This window comes from Rhipicephalus microplus, chromosome 2 (assembly GCF_043290135.1).
Source record: "Rhipicephalus microplus isolate Deutch F79 chromosome 2, USDA_Rmic, whole genome shotgun sequence".
NCBI lineage: Eukaryota > Metazoa > Arthropoda > Arachnida > Ixodida > Ixodidae > Rhipicephalus > Rhipicephalus microplus.
In genome coordinates this window covers 135,381,564-135,401,098 of record NC_134701.1, presented here as the reverse complement: position 1 = coordinate 135,401,098, position 19,535 = coordinate 135,381,564, and the positions used below count along the sequence as shown (strand labels likewise).

General features: G+C 47.5%; 2 protein-coding genes across 4 annotated transcripts in view; both read left to right on the top strand.

Moving 5' to 3' along the window:
* LOC119170717 (E3 ubiquitin-protein ligase RNF19A) overlaps positions 1-19,535 on the top strand; it is a 280,047-nt gene that overhangs the window by 138,666 nt on the left and 121,846 nt on the right. The gene's annotated exons all lie outside the window — the stretch shown is intronic.
* LOC142796371 (uncharacterized) lies at positions 416-3,172 on the top strand. The gene is made up of 4 exons (XM_075886835.1): positions 416-681; positions 2,458-2,631; positions 2,687-2,779; positions 2,851-3,172. Exons 1-4 carry the CDS (start codon positions 461-463, stop codon positions 3,143-3,145), a joined length of 783 nt encoding a protein of 260 aa, XP_075742950.1. The 5' UTR covers positions 416-460; the 3' UTR covers positions 3,146-3,172.

Below are 19,535 nucleotides of genomic sequence, written 5' to 3'. Positions count from 1 at the left end.
CCAGTTCAAAGGGTGCAGCACCTTCGTCCTCGTTTTGCCGGAGCAGCGCGCGCCCTCTGTCGCACCCTCTGCACTGGCTCCCTCGTTTTGTCTAGGTGTAAGCCTAGTTCCTGACGAGTTCTGTACCGGCGTGCACGCACTCCAAAGCAGGTGCAGAGTAGTGCAGCATGGCGGGCGTCCCCCCAAGGCCAGAGCAGACGACGTTGCAAATAGTTGTTCAGGGCGTTCAAAAGGAAGTTAAGGCACTTCACAATCCCGACGGGTCATTTATGACGGACGCCAACGGTTACGTCTATGAGGCATCAGGTAAGTCAGGCTGCATGCATTGCCAAAAAACGTGGTTAGCGGCCAGGAGTCGTAGTCGGTCAGCAAACAGCCTCGTAGCATTGCTTATGCTATGTCGGTATTTTTAATCTTGGTTTTCGCCCTTGCAGACGGCAAGCGCGTTACGTTGCGGTTCATGGCAGGGAATCGTGAAAATGACCCCCCTCCGGCACAACCGCCGACGCCTTCTCCTGCCTGCGACGGCGACGTTGACAGCGATGGGGCTTTAGCCGCATTTCCAGCAGCAGCCGCGTCGGCTGAAGATGTGGAAGAGCTTTGGAGCGCCCGAAAAACAAGGTTCTTCATCGCCAAATACTCGGAAATGAAGGACTTGGTGGGAAAAACCAGGGCACTTCGGTATGTCATCCTATGTCCAAAATTATTTGCAGCTTTTTATTATTCCGTTTCACTCTAGGCAAGCACCAACAAGATAAGGGCGCATGAAGTTCACAATGGCGATGGTTATTGTTGCCTACATTTTACTGCCAGCAATTTACATTTTACTGCCCCCCCCCACTGAAAAAAAATTTTGGCTATGCGCCTGACTGTGACATATACGTTTACATATACACACAAACAGTATGTATAGTCACGCACATATATACACAACGAAGGCATTCGTAATGTTTCATTAAGTCAAGTGATCTTCAAAAACAGCGACGGTGCTTTTGTGTTGGGCATTGCACAACCGCTGTCTTGCCGAAAAGGTGCAGCACCTCCAAGCTCAAGCCATGTTGCAAGTGTAGTGCTGCCTTGAGAATTTGCACTAGAGGGAATTGCATGTTGTTATTCTGAGGCACATCTCTAGCAAGTCTCGCCCTGCAGTCCTTGTGTCTTCACTGTCTGTCCGCATTTCTCTCGCACTGCCACTTTTCAAGATGGTGCAGCTCATTGTTAAAAGAGATATGCTTCTTGACACGTGCTACCCTATCTTTGAACCTAGACTGCGCCGTCGTGTCAGCAAACAAGGTTGCGCAGCTGCATGTTTTACAATGCAAAGACAGGTTAGAATATGGCTGTCTCCTTAGTGAAGCTTTATGATCCAAAAGAGTGATTTACACAATGTTCAACTTCTCCAACATAATGCTTCCCGCACAAAAAGAACGTTCGCAGTTATCAGAAGTGTGTGAATAGTGAATTTCGGAACCTAATCAAGTAAGAGTCAAATAGTAATGGCACCAAATAGAATACAAATAGTAATTGAATACTGTTTGAATAGTAAGTAGACCATTTTCAAAACAGCCTTAGAACAGAACATTTTATTTGAAACAAATAGTCACAAACTTTCGACAAAGGCCATTACAGTCAGTTTGAATCTACTCAAAATACCACAATTACGAAAACTAAGGTAATCTCGTATGCAGCAGGAACTAGAATATTCGTAACATTTTGTAATTGTAGGTTCAACTACGGCATTGACTAGCGTTATCAACGTGAGACTTTGTCACCTCACTTTAAATAAAATTGGGACACAAAAACAAAACAATTTACAACCAAACATTGCAGATACAACTAAATATGTAACGGAGCAGATCAACCCGTCATCACAACATGGCCTGCGCACTAAAAGCGGATAACAATGGGCGTTGAAATTTACATCTGCAAGAACAATTTACGCAAACGCAAAACTTGTATCTGTTGCTAGTCGTGAAGCTGCAAGCACTCGTAGTTCCCACCTTTGGTTATTACAAGACGAAGACAGGAGCTGATAAATGCGATACAGCTAAAGTGCAGTAAAAATTGAGCAAGAATGGAGCTTTCAGAAGCGCATTCATTCGACAATCAATATAGTGTAGGTAGTCTTGCAAAAGCTTGGGCTGCGTACAGGTCACATTAGGGATTGAAAGAATGACTTGTAGCTGTTTCGTTGTTTTGGGGTTCTCCCGCCAGTGCCGATTATTAAAAGAATATTTGTTACTTAGAATATGTGCAATTCGATTCGACTTAGGAACCGAATACAGTGCTGTTTGATTCATTATCCAAAATTTTCGAATAATCGAACATCCCTAGCAATTATCCCTGAAAGCTACACATATGAAGTACTAAGGAAAGGTTCATGTGCTACTGCAAGACTTGGGTCACGTTACGTCGCTTCCTTCTTTCCTACTAACTGTGCTTTGCTTTTTTGTTTAGCACAAGAAGGCTTCTGTGGAAGAAGTTGGCTGAGGCCATCAATACGGAGTTCTTGTGCAACGTGACTGCCACACAAGTGGAAAACAAATGGAAGTCGCTGGACAGAGCATATAAAAAGTCAAAAAAAGACAACAATTCTTCAGGTCACCACCGTGTGAACTGTGAATATGAAGAGTAAGTTACGATTGTGTCTTCATATCTTCAGTGATTCTCATAGTGTCTATTACAGAGAGCTGGCAGAAGTCTTGGAAAAAGAACATAGTGTAAATCCAAGGCTGCTCTTGGAGCCTGGAAAAACAATCCTGCCTAGTGCAAGTCCAGAGTAAGTAAAAATTACTTAATTTGTGCTGTAGCCTGGAAATGACATGGCACCTGTACAATTACTTTCAACAGCACCAGCATCACTGAAGCACCTCAAGACGCAGCAGTCCCAGTCGAGTGCAACACAGCATCCAAAGTTCGGAGCAGCACAACGCCAAAAAGGAAGCGCCAGAGTAGGTCCCAAGTCACGCCGCTCTTGGAGGCATTAGAAAAAATGCAAGCTTCGAGAGCTAAGCAAGAGGAGGCAGCAGTGAAACAACTGGAGGAAAGAAAAAAATGGGAAGAGGCAAAGGCAAAGCGGCATGATGAGCGCATGCAGCGATTCGATCGGTTGATCGACGTACTCTCAAATAAGGACGGGTTATAATATGGGCAATAAACTTTTATAACACTAGCAGTGTCTACTCCATCTAATTTGTTAAAAAAAAACATTGCTTCTAGACGCGGCACCCCACTTCGCAAAACATTTGCACACTGAATAAATCGCGAAGCAAAGATGAACTTCTAGCACTGTTCCTTTGCAATGAACTCTCGCAGAGACTGACTGTAGCCTGGCAGACTGCAATCAAAATCTCCTTCACTTTCATCATTGCCCACATCTTCTTCTTGGGGAAGCGTTGCAAGTTCCTCAAGGAAGTCCCTTTCATCGTTGCACATGTTGTGTAGCACACACGCAGCCATAACTATATAGCAGCACTGTTGCACACTTTTTGCATCAACAAGGTAGAGCCTCCTAAAACGCTGTTTAAGCAGGCCGAAGGTGTTCTCAATAAGCACTCGTTGTTGACTGTGTCGTTTATTGAAGCTCTTTTTCCACGTAGGAAAAGAACTTCCATTGTCCTTGAATGGGGTCATGAGCCATGGCATCAGTGGATATGCACTGTCACCCAGTATATAATTGTCTTCACATTCCTGAATTGCGCGTGCAAAGAAGGGGCTCTCCCTCAGGACACGGGCGTCGTGAACCGAACCTGGAAACCCAATAAACACGTTCAGCAACTTGTTCCTGTCGTCGCAGATTCCTTGCAGGATTATCGAAGGCCACTTTTTCCGGTTGAAGTAAGACTGCGTAGATTCGCTTGGAGTGAGTATCCCGATGTGTGATCCATCGATACAGCCGATGGTGTTTCTTGGGCCCTTGCCTTTACTTTTGGCGAGGAAGCCGTTCTTTATGCGGGTCACTTCCGCGCTACTAGGCCAGCAAATTATCTCATCGCTAATAGCGTGTAAGAAGTGAACGACCCGTGTCACACAAACATGAACAGACGACTCGGTAACATCGAATTTGTCGCCTATGGCGTACATAGATATTTGTGAGCCTAGGTACACAAGCGCTATGAGGCATGTTTTTTCGGCACTGATTTGTTGGCGGCCTTGCACTGCCCTTGGGTAGAAGGCTGAAGTCTTGAACTTGGCCCTGAAACTATCAAAAGTCTCCCTGGACAGCCTGAAGAGGCGCTTGAATTCATACTCATGGTACCTGCCGATAATGCTTTCGTACCCGGGTACACGGTTGGCATCGTCGCGCACCAACGCGCACGCGACCAAGATGCACGCATCGTCGTACTCATCGTCGCAGTCACTGCAAACGGCACCGCTGACGGAATCGTCGTCGCTGCTCGAGTCCAGCAATTCCATCGCAGTCACAAGAAGTGCCATCACGGCCGTGTATTGATCGGACAAGGCGGCGGAGGCGGCTATTTTAGGCTTACACTACAAGGTGTTCTCCGGCCTGCACTCACGTCAACTCACGCCTTCGTTTTGGCTGTAGCCGTCGCGCGCTAGTGTCGGCTAGTGCCGAGGCGTGGTTGAGGCTGCACCTGCACTTGCTCGACCGGCGCTGCACGCTCACTGCACCGCTTGGCACCGCTTTTTCTGCACCTGCACTTTTCTGAACTAGTGCAAGCCAAATCGAAGATTCCTGTAGTGACTGCGCAAGACACTTCTTAAAGAACAGACAAAAAAAAAAAACTGCACTACTGGTTTAGCATCGGGTGATGCTCATTAAGAGGGGGGCAAATGACGCGTGTGTACTGGTGGACCAAAACGATGATAAGTGGATTCGGCGGACACCAGGTTGTGGAGCTCTGGCTGATTGAAAAAGGCGATCCTGCTGTTCGGCTGCTGAGAGTCGCTGTGGCAACGTTTATCTGCCTTTAATTCGCGCTGTACCGCGACGATATAATATCCAACCAGCAAAACGGCGCACAAAACCAAGCCGAACAAAAATATCAGTGGAGTGCAAGGCTACACATTCTTCTTTCTCAAGAGCAAAACAAGATTCTTCAGGTGGTTTGTGAGCAATCCACGAGGCACGGGTGTGTCCGGCAAGGCAATCTTTTGCAGCAGGACAAGGACTGGTGAGAAAGCAGGCGGGTACTCAAGATTTTTGATGTAATATGTCAGCAGGCGAAAAATGGGGGCCCGTTCTATATTTCTATTAGCCATCCGGATTATTTCATCAGCGCTTCCAGCGTAAACGCAAGTGTGTTCAGGACAGGTGTACACATGGGGTGCAGTGATTTGCACGGTGTAGAACTCGCTTCACAAGTACAGAAAGCACGCACAGAGTTCTAGAACTCTGGTTTAAATTATTGACGCCGCAGCCATGCACTGGAAGCTTGCGCATTTATCACTACACGAAAACCCGTGAACACCGCTGCGCACGAGCACACATGAGAAGGCGATATTTATTTGGAGAAGGATAATCACTCTACTTTTCAAGGATAGCACATGACAACATGACGCAGCTGCGCTGGTACTGTGCTATTAAAAGGAGCACAGATAGCACATAGACAAAAATATCTCTACACTGTGTCGCGAGCAATAGCTCAGTCATGCGCGATGATAAACTAAAGCTCGCTCACACACACACACACACACACACACACACACACACACACACACACACACACACACACACACACACACACACACACACACACACACACACACACACACACACACACACACACACACATATATATATATATATATATATATATATATATATATATATATATATATATATACAGCTAAGACAAGCACTCTAACAACAAAATCCACAAACGAGGCCGCTCTTACTATCTGAGAAAAATCTCGATTTGACAAGCATTGAAATCGGGAAGACCTTACATGCCGTCAAAGTGTATCTGAAACTAAAGCCACTTACCCAAGTCAGTTATTCGGCCATGAGCCTCTGTTGTGGCAATGAATGGCGTTTGCTGTGGAGTCGTCCGGTGAACAAAAAGCTACGTAACGCCGACAATCACAAGAAGTTTCGTTGCAGCAGCCCCACATGTCTTTGCTGCTCAGTTGCATCACTGGTTTCACGCAACTGTCAATCCCAAGGAAGCGAATTGGAGACAGTTTGCAAGCGCCGCCAGAAAATGGCGTGCCTCACGCGTGCTGCCCGGGTGATTCGGCGCTGCACACTGCATGCTATGCACGCGGTGCATATGCGCTGCGCCTGGCGCGACGGCGCCTTCCCGCGGTCTAGACTTCATGGCGCCGAACGCAGCCGACCTCCAAGCGGAGGAGAACCCACGTTGGCGGCTGCGGTATACTTTCACCATGCTTTTACCCTTTCTTTTTTGGCGAGGGACGCGGTGAGGCTGTGTACACATAAGTTACAGCGTTATTCATAGGTTACTACGGACAGGTTACACTGCGCTTTTCGCGCTGGTAACATATGCATTGCTCGAAATGTGGATTTTGTAACTTTTAGGCACCGCAAAATAACGAAAACATGAAAATAAACTTGTTTGTAGCCTTTATTTTATAAGTTACTCACGCCCAAAAGTTACATTATAGGTAACCGTATTTGGAGTACAGTAGTATGCTATCTGTTTATGACATCGAACACCAGGTGCAGTAAGAGTGAGCACAAGTCTCAATATGAAAAGAAGGTTGCCCTTAAAAAAATCGTAACGATGTATTTCGCTTCTAAACTCTCCTTGCAGCGCACGACTTCAAGATTTGGCTGAGATGGTTCTAGCTATATCTGCTTTCTGCTAAATGGATTTCCTGACTGAGCTCTACAGGAGGCTCACGACCCCTCTCAGATGCCGTAATGAAAAAGAAACCGCCTCTGATACTCGCATCCGTTCATTCGTAGCTGGCGAAGGTGTCTCTTGCGGCGTCTTCAGTGCCTCGAGCGTACGCTGAAATATTTCTCGACTGACGAATTCTACACCATGTGGCTTCTGTCTTCGCCAGGCCATGTTGCAGTGGGTCATAAGGTCGTAGCCCGTACTGCCTGGCATGAAGCCCATAAATTTGTCTCCTACGCGGAGAACTCGGCGGAAGTGTTTCGTCCTTGTAGAAATATAATGCTCCGACCTCCATGACCCACCCTGCTTCTCGACGTTGACTATGGCCGAACGCTGACGAACATTAGCGACCACGCCTACCAGGCTGTCGCATGGACACAAGACACTTCTGAGATGGCGGGCGTGGCTCAGGACTTACCGAGAAGGGCTCACTGAGGTCAACGTTACTATTGTTGACCTGCAAAAGGTGCGAACACCCTACGCACACTGGCGTGAAATTACTTCCTCTCCTGATCTCCCATCTCTGCTGCTCGGTTAAATACCTTCCGCGCTAGATTCCAGAAAATTCTTATCGTTTCGTCGGCGCTACATGCAGTGAAGGCTGTGGAAAGCGCGAGACGGTTCGAGGGCGGTCCGCGACAGATGACGCAACTCTGCATCACTACGCCCCTTTCCCTCGAGAACCTTCCAGGGCTTGCTCGGCCGCCGATGTGAGGAGGTTAGTCGGCGAGACTACGCTTCCGAGAGGGGAGGGACAGCGCACCCGGGGAGCCTTCTTTGAATGTTTATTTTCTTCTTTATCGTTGACCTTGAGGCGCCTCTCTGCGCTTGGTATCGTTATTGTCGCTAGAATTCGGCGGCGCGCGCTTTTTTCGGAGCTCTCGTTTGTGACACTGGGCGATTGCCTCTCAGATGAACAAGCGATAGCATTAAGAATAGTCTGGCGACACCCCTTTAGCTTCCCGTACAAAAATGGACATTGACCGTTTTTAAAGGACCAAGCAACGTTCTACCAACTTCAGTGACGGCCTATGGACTATGACATTCTATTAACATACCGTTAAAAGAGTTGTTTTCCTTTTGTTTAAAGAAAAGTTCCTTAAAGAAAGTTAACAGCAAGCTTTCTTGCTTTCGTTTAAAGCAACTTTCACTAAAGAAAGTTAAAATAATGTTTGCCTACTTTTGTTGAAAGAACTTTCCCTGACAGGGGCATATATAGCGAAAAAATAATTAGTATCTTTACTTGGTTGCGACCAATTTTACATTCTGGCTACGATTTATACTTAATTACAACAGCCATTAAAAGAAATTGTTTTCCTAGAGTTAACAAAAAAAAAAGCCAATTTCGAATCCTTTACAGCAACAGTTACAAAAGGATAAAGTTCATTCACAGGTTCACTTAAAGGTTATTACTGATGCCACATGAAGTTTATTGAATATTACTCATGCCACTGTCAACAGACAAAATTTGTTCTGTGAAGTGCGATTAGCTAATAAAGTTTGAAAATTTCGATCCACTACCTGCATTAGTAAAATCAGTCATACAACGGAGCAATCTAACTGAATACTATTTTCTTAAACAAAACTGTTCTCCCACTGTATTACCATTATGATAAACACTATAGCGATTGACGAAGAACACACATCTGCTTAGAAACATGTTATAGTAAAAAAAAAACTGAACAAATCTGCAATCCCGCAAGTATAATTAATCACAAAGCTTACAAAAGTGCAAGCCCATGTACTTTTGAAACATCTGCTCATTCAGCAGCTCGGAAACAATGTATAGTTGTTAACGAATTATAGGTGTAATACAAATCTACAAAGAAGCAAACGTATCATGCTCAGAGGTAGTTTGGACAGGAATTCGCTAATTATTTACATCATATAGGACTACAAATAGTGATACATATAAAACAAAAACGTGCCCTGTAACAATAAGCAATGATTCCCTTAATAATGTGCCCTAACACAAACCCATGCAATTTCCAAAATTCACTCTTCACTTACACAGAAAAAAAATCATTAAAGCACATTAACAAACAAGAAATCCTGAGCCTAAGCTCACACTGATATTAAGTACATTTCACAAAATGGATAAGGTACTGCAGTACATCAGGTCAATCTTCAGGATGACTGTACCAGAGATAATAATAAAATGACTTATTTATAGTAAACGTATAACATTAGTGAACTGTCACTAAGGCCCAGTCATTGATTTTAAGGCAATCTCATTAACACAAATGAAAGCCTAAAAACAGAAAAAAATGTATAGAAGAAATTGGGAATGGGGCAAAATATTTTTGTGTGCACGACATGAACTAGTCTGAGCTCGGTTGTTTCTGTGTAGTTTCTGTGTAGTTCTTGTGGACAATGGAGGGTTCCGACACAGTTCACATCACTCGCATGCCATAGAGCTTTGTATGGACCGAAATACTGGCTCAGCCACTATTCACAGAAGCCAAAGCGGTGAACAGGGAGAACACCTAAATTTGGCCTTCTGGACTCTGGGGCACTTCTCAGCGGCCAATTTTTGTAGCTTCATGCAGCGCGCTACGGTGTCCACACTGCAAGGGCCTGGATATACACATGTTTGTAGAACACCAGCTTGGCTATTCAACGAAACGCCCTCAGAGGACAGGCAGTTCATGGTCTTACAAGTGGCTTGAGGTATGAATTCATTTGTTGTTTGCCGTTCCCAAACCACAAACCAAAAAGCATGAACTTCTGTCTCCCTTTCTTTAAAAGGGATCTAGCTCATTTACCTGCCACAGCAGGGGCCACATGCTCTGTCCAGACGATTCGAACAATGGCACACCGTCCGTGTTCCATGTTAATGAAACATCTCCGCTCTTTATGGGCAACATGATGCAGGCGGCGTTCTGCGTGATGTCCGCAACATTGCATGACAGACTGTTTCGGTCCTGTGATAGCTTGCCACTTGAAGAATATCTTTGATTTGGGCATCAAGGTCAAGAGAGAGAGAGAGAGAAATTAACCAGTGTCTAAAAGTGCACGGACACTGTACACTGCTCTGCACTGAGGGTATGTAACATCAACACCTGCACAATGAAGCTTAGCAACGTTGTCCAGCGATGACATATAGAAGCTGACAGCCGCACGTGAACTACTATGCGTGCAGCGTGAATTGTCGATCACATGTAAGAGCGCCGTTTCGTTTTCGGAAGACTTGGCTGAAGTCGAAAAAAATACCTGTGCACGGCCATAAATACTTGCGTAAAAAGCCCCCCAAAAGTGCTGTAAATCTTGTGATACAATTTAGCGCGCTAGAAAGCTGTGGTCGCGCGACTGTAGCCTTGACAAACACAACATTGCGTTTTTCCTCACTGTTGGCCTTACACTGGTGCATATTCGTTATCGTGATCACATCCACCGTTTGCAGCATGTCTTCTTAAGACTGCATAATCGCCGCAAATCAAAAAATTCTGATTGTAAATGTTCTACGATGTTTTTCGCGTTACCATTCTGTGATTACAAGCTCTGACCGTTAAGCTTTTCATTGCATTCAAGAAAACGAGTACCATATATATAAGGTCCGTTCGATGCCCTTGCACCACTTGGAACCGGTTCATGGTGGTGCCCGAGAGGTGCACCATGGGCGCGTGGCTAGTTCAGGAGAGTAGCAGCGGTGCCGACGCAGCTGGATAGCAGCGCCACGCAGAATCGAATGCCGAATTGCAGTTGTTGTGGCATGTCTTCTGCTGTGTTCCAAACAAGCGCGCGGGTGCGGGTGTGTCGAGTCGGGTGTGCGTTCCTGTGTCCAAACAAGCGTGCGGGTGTGTGTGTGTCGGGTCGGGTGTGCGTTCCTGTGTGTTGTTTTCATGGATGAATTAACATTCTCCCGCCTGTCTCTTTTCTGTGCTGAGAAGAACTCTGGCCTTCTGAATTCAACTGTCGTGCACGTCGCCGTGGAGCTGATGGATTCTGACAGCGACAAAGAGTACGACGACTTAGTCGCAGCAGTAGCAATGAAATCGGCGAGATTGTATCTGCATCGCATGCCAAGGTATTGTGAGAACGTTGTTGACGGGTATTTTGGTTTCGAGTTTAAACGGATGTTTCGGCTGTCACGGAAAATATTTGGAGATCTCGTTGCACGCTACCAGACGTCCTCGTTTTCCCAGATTCTCCTCGTGGTCGCCCACAGATTAGTGCACACAATACCTGCTTGGTAGTGCTCAGCTTCCTCGGTAGCCAGTCGGTATGTACTCCCTTGCTGACAGATTTGATATATCTGAGTCGTCGGTGCGCACGTTGTTATGGGTCGGAAGGAGGAAGTTGCAGATGTAACCGAGTGGAGGAGACGAACGCTTACAAGAGGATACGAGAACAAACAGGTTTATGGCACTATTTACACATATTTACAGCAAAGAAAGCTTAGGGCTTTCCCAAACCACGAGTGTGGTGGTTGAACGTTACATAGTTCAGAGTGACGTCCAGCACTCTGCGGCGTCGTTTTAAGCCCTGGCGGGCTCCTCCTCTCGGAGGGGAACACCAATCACACACACAACAGGTGAGGGGGACGAGCATTCACAGTCCACGTGAACCTCCAATATTGAGTCGTGAACACTGCGCTGCAAGGTGGCGCCAGCAGGCCCCTTCCTCGTCGTGTGTGTGCAGCTAGTCGAGAGTTCCCACGATCCTGACAGCGTACATCGAAGGGTCTGCCGCACAGCTCGCCTAATTGGCGGGGTGATTTGCGGTGGCCGCCGCGGTCTCTTCCAGGAAGATGCTGTCTTTGTTGTCCTCTCTCGTCGTGGCGTCCTGGCGACATGACGTCTCATCATCCGGCTAGCAGGGATAATGCCTGGCGGGCAATAGGATTTCCTGGATCTGCACACGGTGCCAGGGTACTTCTGAAGGCCCTTTCTTCGAGGTAGCTCAGACAAAGTGTGCAGACAGTTACTTGCTTGGAGACTCTGCATGCCCCTTGCTTCCGGGGTTGTTGACGCCATACCAAGATAAATGAACAGGGAAAAAGTGCTATAACAAGTGCCACTCGCAGCAGAGATCTGCCATCGAGAATGCTTTTGGTTATCTGAAACAAAGGTTTTGAAGGCTTTACTTTGTTGATGCTGCTACAATCAAACAGTGCTGCATTATAGTAATGGCTGCTTGTGTGTTGCACAACGTATGCAACAAAGAGAGGGGTTTCTTTTTTGAGCTCCCAGAAACTCGAAGAAACTGCAGAGATTGAAAAAGTTGGAAATGATGATGAGAATGATGTCGCAGACCGAAGGTTAGCTGCATACAGTGAATGTCTGAGAAAAGCCATTGCTCAAAAGCATTGTTAGTGCCTCAATGAAGATTTTATGAACGACAGTGTGAAGTGAGAATGTCGTGAAGAATTTGTGGTATTCAAGAGTCGACTATGTAGTTGTCTAAGAAAAACAATTTTGATTCATCTCAATTTATTCGCAATTTTGTCCACCTTGGCTTTCCACAGCAGCCACTAGGCGTTCAAGAAGGCTCATTTTCGCCTTTGACCGCTCCTCCCTCTCTTTCTGGCTTTCTCAGAATTCTTGAAGGAGACCTTGAATTGGACAGCCATCCACCTTTTTGCTTTTTTTATGGGGTTGGCTTGACGCTTCAGCCGCAGCTGGGTGTTCGTGTTCGGCAGGTTCTTCAGAACCAGAATATGCAGCAACCACACCTTCTGGTTTGGCAGGTTCTGCATCCTGAGACGCACTCACTGGTGGACGATCATTAGGCCTGCTTGCATCGTGGTTGTCCCTGGAATGAATGTAACCTCACAAACATGAAGTATTTGCATTTCATGTACAATAACATTACCTGCTCTTTTCAATCACCCTTCCTAGGGTAATCAACACTGTCGGGGTGATGTGATGTTCTTTTTCCAGAACATCACTCAGTTCTATTGAAATAAAAAAAAAACGTTTGTAGTATGGTGATGAATAGCTGAATATAACCTGTACTCACTCTTCAAATTCGCAAGACACCCTTCCACTTCCTGAACCTGAAGAGTTGTTTTTTTATTTGGTGCGTTTGTATGCCCGCTCGAGACTTTTCAATTTGTTTTGTACTTGCAGTGGGCTACAAGGAGATTCAAGATCTCTAGAAATCATTTCGGCAAGTGTTTGCCAAAGGGCCTTCTTCGTGCTGAAAGCAATACATGCAAAAATACAATGATCACAAACAGAGAGACTTGGCATGTGTTAGAAACAACATGTATAGGTTAAATATGTGGTGCATTTCACAATTGCTCCAAAAAACACTTACTGTAAGCCACCCTTTTTGCCAACAAGATCCTTAAGCTTCTTGTATTTGTTAATTGAAAATCTTGTTTTTTGCCCGCTCCACAGCTCAGGCTCTGCATGATCTTCACTAGCTTGGCTGGGTGCCACAGGTGGAACGTCGGACAAAAGTTCACTAGCAAAGTCATGGTCATCATCAGAGTTTTGTTGCTGTCGCCCATTGTCATCAAAAAGCCATGTGATTACTGTTCCATATATAAAGAAAATGTAGCACGAGTCATGCTTCAGGAAGGCTTTGTTGCTGATTGAAAGGTTGCATGATGCCATTTTATTTGGCGAAATCGTACATCTTGTTGGAAATAAACTACAGATGTTCATAAAAGAGAAAATATTAAAAGAGTGCTATATTTTGCACCTTTAGATACTTGTATTACTGCGTACTAAATTTGGGGTAAGTGAACTGCTTGGGACTTGTGACCATTATTTTGTTGAAAAAAAAAAATCAATGCAGTCATGGAGAAACCTTGTTCTTTTAACAGTTCTTTTAACACTGAACCGCCATTTATTATACACAACATTGTGAAGATTGCGAATATATTGAGATAATACTGAGGACCTAACAAACTGCCACAACGTGAAGAGTGGAACGACTTGAAAGGCTCCGCAAATGCTAGGAAGACTACGACGACGGAAGGCAACGTCATAACTGTTGACCGCGTACACGTCCTTGCGAGATATTTCAGGGTCAAATTGCTTACCCTGAAATCTCTCTAACGTGGCCATTAAAACTTCTCAACATGCCCGTAGTAACATTATGCACAAGCAATAAAACGTGCACAACACATCGCAGTTCACGTTTTTAAAGCCTTGTGAAACGGCCTTGTGTTAAGAAATGCTGTCCACACGAGTGCCTGCAAAGTGGAGGTGGTGCTTCAACATGCGAGATGCACATTACAGGCGCGTCCGAGCACCAAGCAGTGCACTGGCACCCAGCCTAATTTGGTGTCGAAACGTTCACATATTTGTTGAACTCTATTATCACAGGCGCTATGAATAATAATTCTTGGTTATGTAGTTTAAATGTTATTACTTCAATCAAATTGTACCTTAAAGTACATAGCAAGTTCAGACAATAGAGATTTCACATTAGCAGAAACATGTTTACCTAAAATGGCATCAATACCAGCAGCGTGAAGAGGTGGCCGCTGGGCCACTGGCTTATGCATCCCTTTGGCCTTCTGGCCGGCCCTTCATTGAACATGTCAAAAGGGCATGTCTGTTGAAGACTGCAGGGAGGAGCCCCCGGGCCAACGCAGTCGGTGTTTTTGCTGAACTCTGCACAGCATGCAGTGCCCGTTGCTCAACAAAGATCGAGCTCCCCGGCTGCAGTTCCACAACCTGTGGACACATATAAAAAAGTGAAAATTAGGCCAAACTCATGCAGCAGACAAGTGTGAGCTTTTATTAATTATTCATGTATATATAGCTTGCCTTTATGGCAATATTGTACGATCCTGCAAGGCCAACAGTCAACACACACAAAGCACTTTTGGGGTCCAAACTATTGGGGTCCTTACTTAAAAACTCAAGGAAAGTGACTTGCTAACACATGCATCGACACACCATTTTTGTAAATTGTTTTTGTAAAGCAAACATGCACATACTAATCAGTATAGCATACAGCTGGTTTCTTTAAGAACGATAATTTTCTAGTGCGTAACTAAATCTTCCATGCATATATGCATCATTTCGCACTGTTGTTAATGTTGAACACTTGTAGACGCCATAAACTGACCTGAGCGCATTCTTTATAGGTTTGATTGGTCGACTAGTGTTGCCGATATCGGCTGCTACGGGACAAAAATTAGACATGCATGTATCGCACTGTAGTCGTGCCATAGTCTACTCATTTATGACAGCAAGAATAACAAAAATATTTAAGTTTACATCTCGAAACCACAATATGACGCCGTAGTGAAGGTTTTTTTGCATCCCCATGTAGTGCCAAATATAAGAATTTAACCTTTGTGACTTGGTCCCAATTGTTCAATGGCGCTACATGCTCGTAGAGAAGTAGCCACTCAGAAATAGATTCCTCCGGCAGACCTCTGAACACTGGGGGTCCGACGAAAGGTTTTGCTTGGGGGGTAGACATAGTGGTGAGGAGGGTAGGAGGTTCTGTCACAGTAGAGAAGTCCGACGTTGTTTCCTGATGTTTGTTTTTCACTCGGGGCATAATTCTTGAGCGGTAATATCGCCACCGAGCAACCTCCACCACTTAGCGAAATTTCGGGGTTGTTTAAGCTAGGCACATCTGAAGACCATCGAGACGAGCACTTGTGGGAGCTCCGTACAGGCAAGTGATGACAACTCAACACGATGATTTCGGGGGACACTCATTGGGGTTTTATTTATATAACACAATTTGAAGTTACACAATGCATTTAGTGACCAATACAAGACATAGAAAATGATGGCATACCCCTCGACTTGCATGACTGGTCTCCGGTGGTGAGATGCGCTGTTGACCCCGAGTCCGCTCACTCCAAAAAGAGCCCGAGTCGCTGCTAAGTGTTTTCCAGCTCGAGGTGGACCTCGCGGCGGGAGGTCCGGCCGGGGTGGGGCCTCGCTTGGAGGGCCCGGGAGCCCCCGCGCCAGGATGCGGGGGTGGAGGAGAAGGTTTGGTGGCAGGAGACTGGGCCCCCTGTGGTGAAGGCCCGGTGGTCGGCCTGCTTGGCTTCCGTGTTCGCCGGCGTTTGCGTTTCTTGGAGCCGGTTTGGTTCTTCGGTAGAAGAGTGGATGGTTTTGGTGGTGGTGCCCTGTAACGTTCCTTACAGCACCGGTCCCCGGTGACGTGGGGTCCGGCGCATAGAGCACACTTCGGCGTTGTTGTGACTCCGGGTCCTGCCGGTCTCGTTTTCGGTAGCTGGCCCCGTCGCAGGATCCATCGTCCAACAATTCAGCGAGAAGAAGCGCCCGAACGAACAACAGAGATTTATTTACATGTGGAGAAGTGGTCAACTGACCCAAAGAGAGAAGAGTGCGTGTGATACAAAACGTCTTCGGCATTTTATAGCGCCGCGCCGTTGACACTGGGCGCCCCGTCCGCATCGTCAGCCAATACGGTGTCTCCGGCACCTCGGCCACGAGAGAGGGGGAAACACACCTCACAACACATGGAGTGGCACAACCTAACACGAGGTCCATATATGGTCACGGCGCCCTAAAATGTTACCAAACATGGTCACGAACGCACAGCAGACCCCGGAGCTCTCCCGGCGAGGAGGAACCCGAATGGGGAGGTGGGGGTGGACGACACCGTCGGTCAAGAACCGGTTCTCCCCCAAACTCTTCTTGCTTGGTTCCCTAGGGCCGGTTGTAACAGCGTGCATTCGTGAGGTGCTCGAGCACCATCTATGAGTGGCACTGTGTTGCCACAGGTACCACAGGGGTCCGGTTTAGGGCCAGGGCAGGCGTCGGGTCGATGTCGAACTGAGCCGCACTGGTTGCAGGCTGGTACAGTTTTTCTGTATGGCTGCACCGGGATCAGCAGGGCGTCATAGGTGACGTACCTGGGCTTCACCTTTCCTGCAAAAGTGAGCCGCACCTTGTTGGAGGTGCCCAAACGCCGGATGTGCAGTATTTCGCCTTCCGGCCAGTAGAAGCGTTGGCGAAGTTCGGCTTCAGAGTCAGAGCTGCGCACTGTCACCACTCCGTAGCAGGAGTCCTGGGTGTCCGCGCGGAGATACCCGAACAGGGGCACCGGTCCGACGGATGAAGGAACTGTCAGTTCACCAATTAGTTTGTCCGCAATAAGCGGATGTGGGGTGTAGGCCAGGATGAGGTTTTGGTCCTGCACCATCACGACTGTGACCAGCCGGTTCGCTCCGAGGTGGGCGATGAGCGCGCTGCCGGCTCCGTTCTCGGGGAAAACGGCGGTGAGGGATAGTTGTGTCCGTGCTTTCAGAACAACAACAAAATCAGTTTCCTTCGGCCGAGGCTGCCACGAGGGCCGCCTCCTCCCCTGTTGCGGGCCCGCGGAGCGCGGCGCAGGCGGCGGAAGTGTGGAGGAGGAGCGGTCTGCCTCGTCGACAGCCGTGGTCGGGGAGGCCGCCACTGCCGCGTCGCTCGCGCCTTGCCACCGCGGCAGCAAGCGCGGTGCTCTTAAATGTTTGGGGCAGCTCCGGCCTGCTGTCCGAGGTAGAGATGGTAGTCCATCCACATCATGCTGTGGGGGTCGTATCCGGTGTAGGTGTCCGCCACGGTGACGGTCGTGGTGTGGGACCGATCGCCCGTTTTGCCGGGGGGCGCCATAGCCAGTAGGCCGAGCGGGGCCGCCTCCGGCGTCCAGATGTAAGTCGCCCGTGAAAGTTGTGAGGTGGGTCCACTTGCCGAAATGGGGTGTCCAGGTGAACCGTATCACATTCCGGTTACGGTGGAGAGGTTTTCTTGAGGGTCCGAAGAGGTGGTCAGGGGTTCCGATCGAAAAACGATGGAGCCGAAACGCTGCAGGTCCTAATCGGTTGCGCGCTCGCAGCGCCCTCCCTCGTTTAGGGGCGCGGGGCGCACAGTGTCACACCGGTCCCGTTAATTAGGGAGGCGATCGCCGGGCTAATTCCAAGGGCTGAAGTATCGGCCCCCCGAACCGCACCACGAAAGCGTGGACACTTTAGAAGTGGTCCTTTTTGGTGCGCCAGCGGACGCCGGCTGTGGCCCAAAGAACAAGTCAGAGCCGAGAGTTGATAAACAAAACAGAATTATATTCTCAATAGTGGCAGATCAAAAAACAACACACACAAGTATGCACACTCCGCAACAGTTGAGTACAATATGTCACCAAACAAACAACGTACTACACAGTACATTCAACCACACTTGAAACAACGGACACAGACAACAATACGCACTACAATGCAGTCGCATGCATTGAACAACCAAGACACTTAAAGACTAAAGAGATAGAAAACCTATTCAGTCCAAAGTTCTTGGAACAAAAGTCTACTCTTCCGATATGATACTCTTCCGAGAATCACTCACTCATAGTCCAGCGTTGTTGTCGTTCCGCTGCCCCCTGAAGTTTCTCTTCCAGGAAACCTCGCGTCTTCAATTGGCCACTCTTCAAGCTTCAACTTCCTCGCCGGAAACACGCCGGCTTCACACACGCAGCTGTCGCCTCGCGTCTTCGCTCGATAGCGGTAAACACACGCTCTTGCATGTAGCTCGAGCCTTCACCCCTCAGGTGGAAATCCTCTTCATCTCCTGCTTCGTCCCTACGGACAAAACCATCGCCGACTACACGGCGGGATACCCAACGCGCTCTGGCGCTAACTTCCGTCTCCTCCTGCTCTCTCGTCTCGGCCGCTCGATTAAATACCTTCCCCGCCACATTCTAGAAAGTTCTCGTCATTTCGTCGGCGCGATACGCAGCGAAGGCTGGGGAGAGGCGCGAGACTGTACGGGGGCCGTCCCCGACAGATGAGTCAACCCGGCATACACGCCCCGTTCCTTCTGGAAAAATCGAGTGCTTGCTCGGCCGCCGTTGTGGGGTGAGGAGGTTCGTCGGCGAAGCCACGCTTCTGCGGGGAGAGCGCGCGCCCGGGGAGCCTTGGATGTTTGTTTTCTTTTTTTTTCTTTTGACCTCGCGGCGTTTCTCCCGCCCGTTATCGCAAGAATTTGGCGGCGCGCCCATTTTTAGCGCTCGTTCTGTGACACACAGTGACCGACCCGATGCAGCTTTCATTGTTCTTCGGGGCTTCCACTTCGAGAAAAGTAGTAAAATAGCGCCTCTAACAAGCGCATCTGACAAAGAAAGAACTCCAGTTGTATTTGAAAAAGAAAAAAAGCCTTCTGCGAGACATTGCCTTCGCTACACCTGCCCCCTACGAAAACGAGTGACCCACTCGTGTTATTTGCAATACGCAAAAGCAAATAAAATAATGGACACAAAAAGGCCTTGCATCCAACAAGTGTGTGACGTGCTCATTTAGAGGTGCTCATATTCGTGTCTAAAAGGTTAGAACAATTACATAATGAAAACCGCAGAGGAAAAACAAAAAATTATCGCGAAACAGAAATCAATGCAGTCAACTCGTCGGCACTAATGTACAAGTCAATGTCCGTGCCGTAAGCGTCAGCATGCTGTTGTCCGTTGGTGCCACTTCTAGATGTTTTCCCGTCGGCGTCAAGTTTCGTGTCAGTGTCGGATGTTTTCCCGTCGGCGTCAAGTTTCGTGTCAGTGTCGGAGCCTTCGTACTGTTCTACTGGATCACTGGTTTCTGTCCCGCGCACACTTTGTCGCAAACTCAGTCCTTGGCCCAATCGTAAACTGCACTCGCGCACAACAATTGGATGTAATCCCTGTTCATCACCATTTGCACTGCACTCGTCCACAGCATCACTTGAATCGCACACCTCCTGAATATCACCAGATTCTTCGTCTGCGTCGTTGGCATCAGAAGAGAATCGAACG

Excerpts from the sequence above, each read along its gene's own strand:
- LOC142796371 (XM_075886835.1), top strand. The coding sequence starts at position 461 with ATGGCAGGGAATCGTGAAAATGACCCCCCTCCGGCACAACCGCCGACG. Across the intron at positions 2,632-2,686 it reads GTGAACTGTGAATATGAAGA|AGAGCTGGCAGAAGTCTTGG; the intron begins GTAAGTTACGAT and ends TGTCTATTACAG. Across the intron at positions 2,780-2,850 it reads CTGCCTAGTGCAAGTCCAGA|CACCAGCATCACTGAAGCAC; the intron begins GTAAGTAAAAAT and ends TACTTTCAACAG.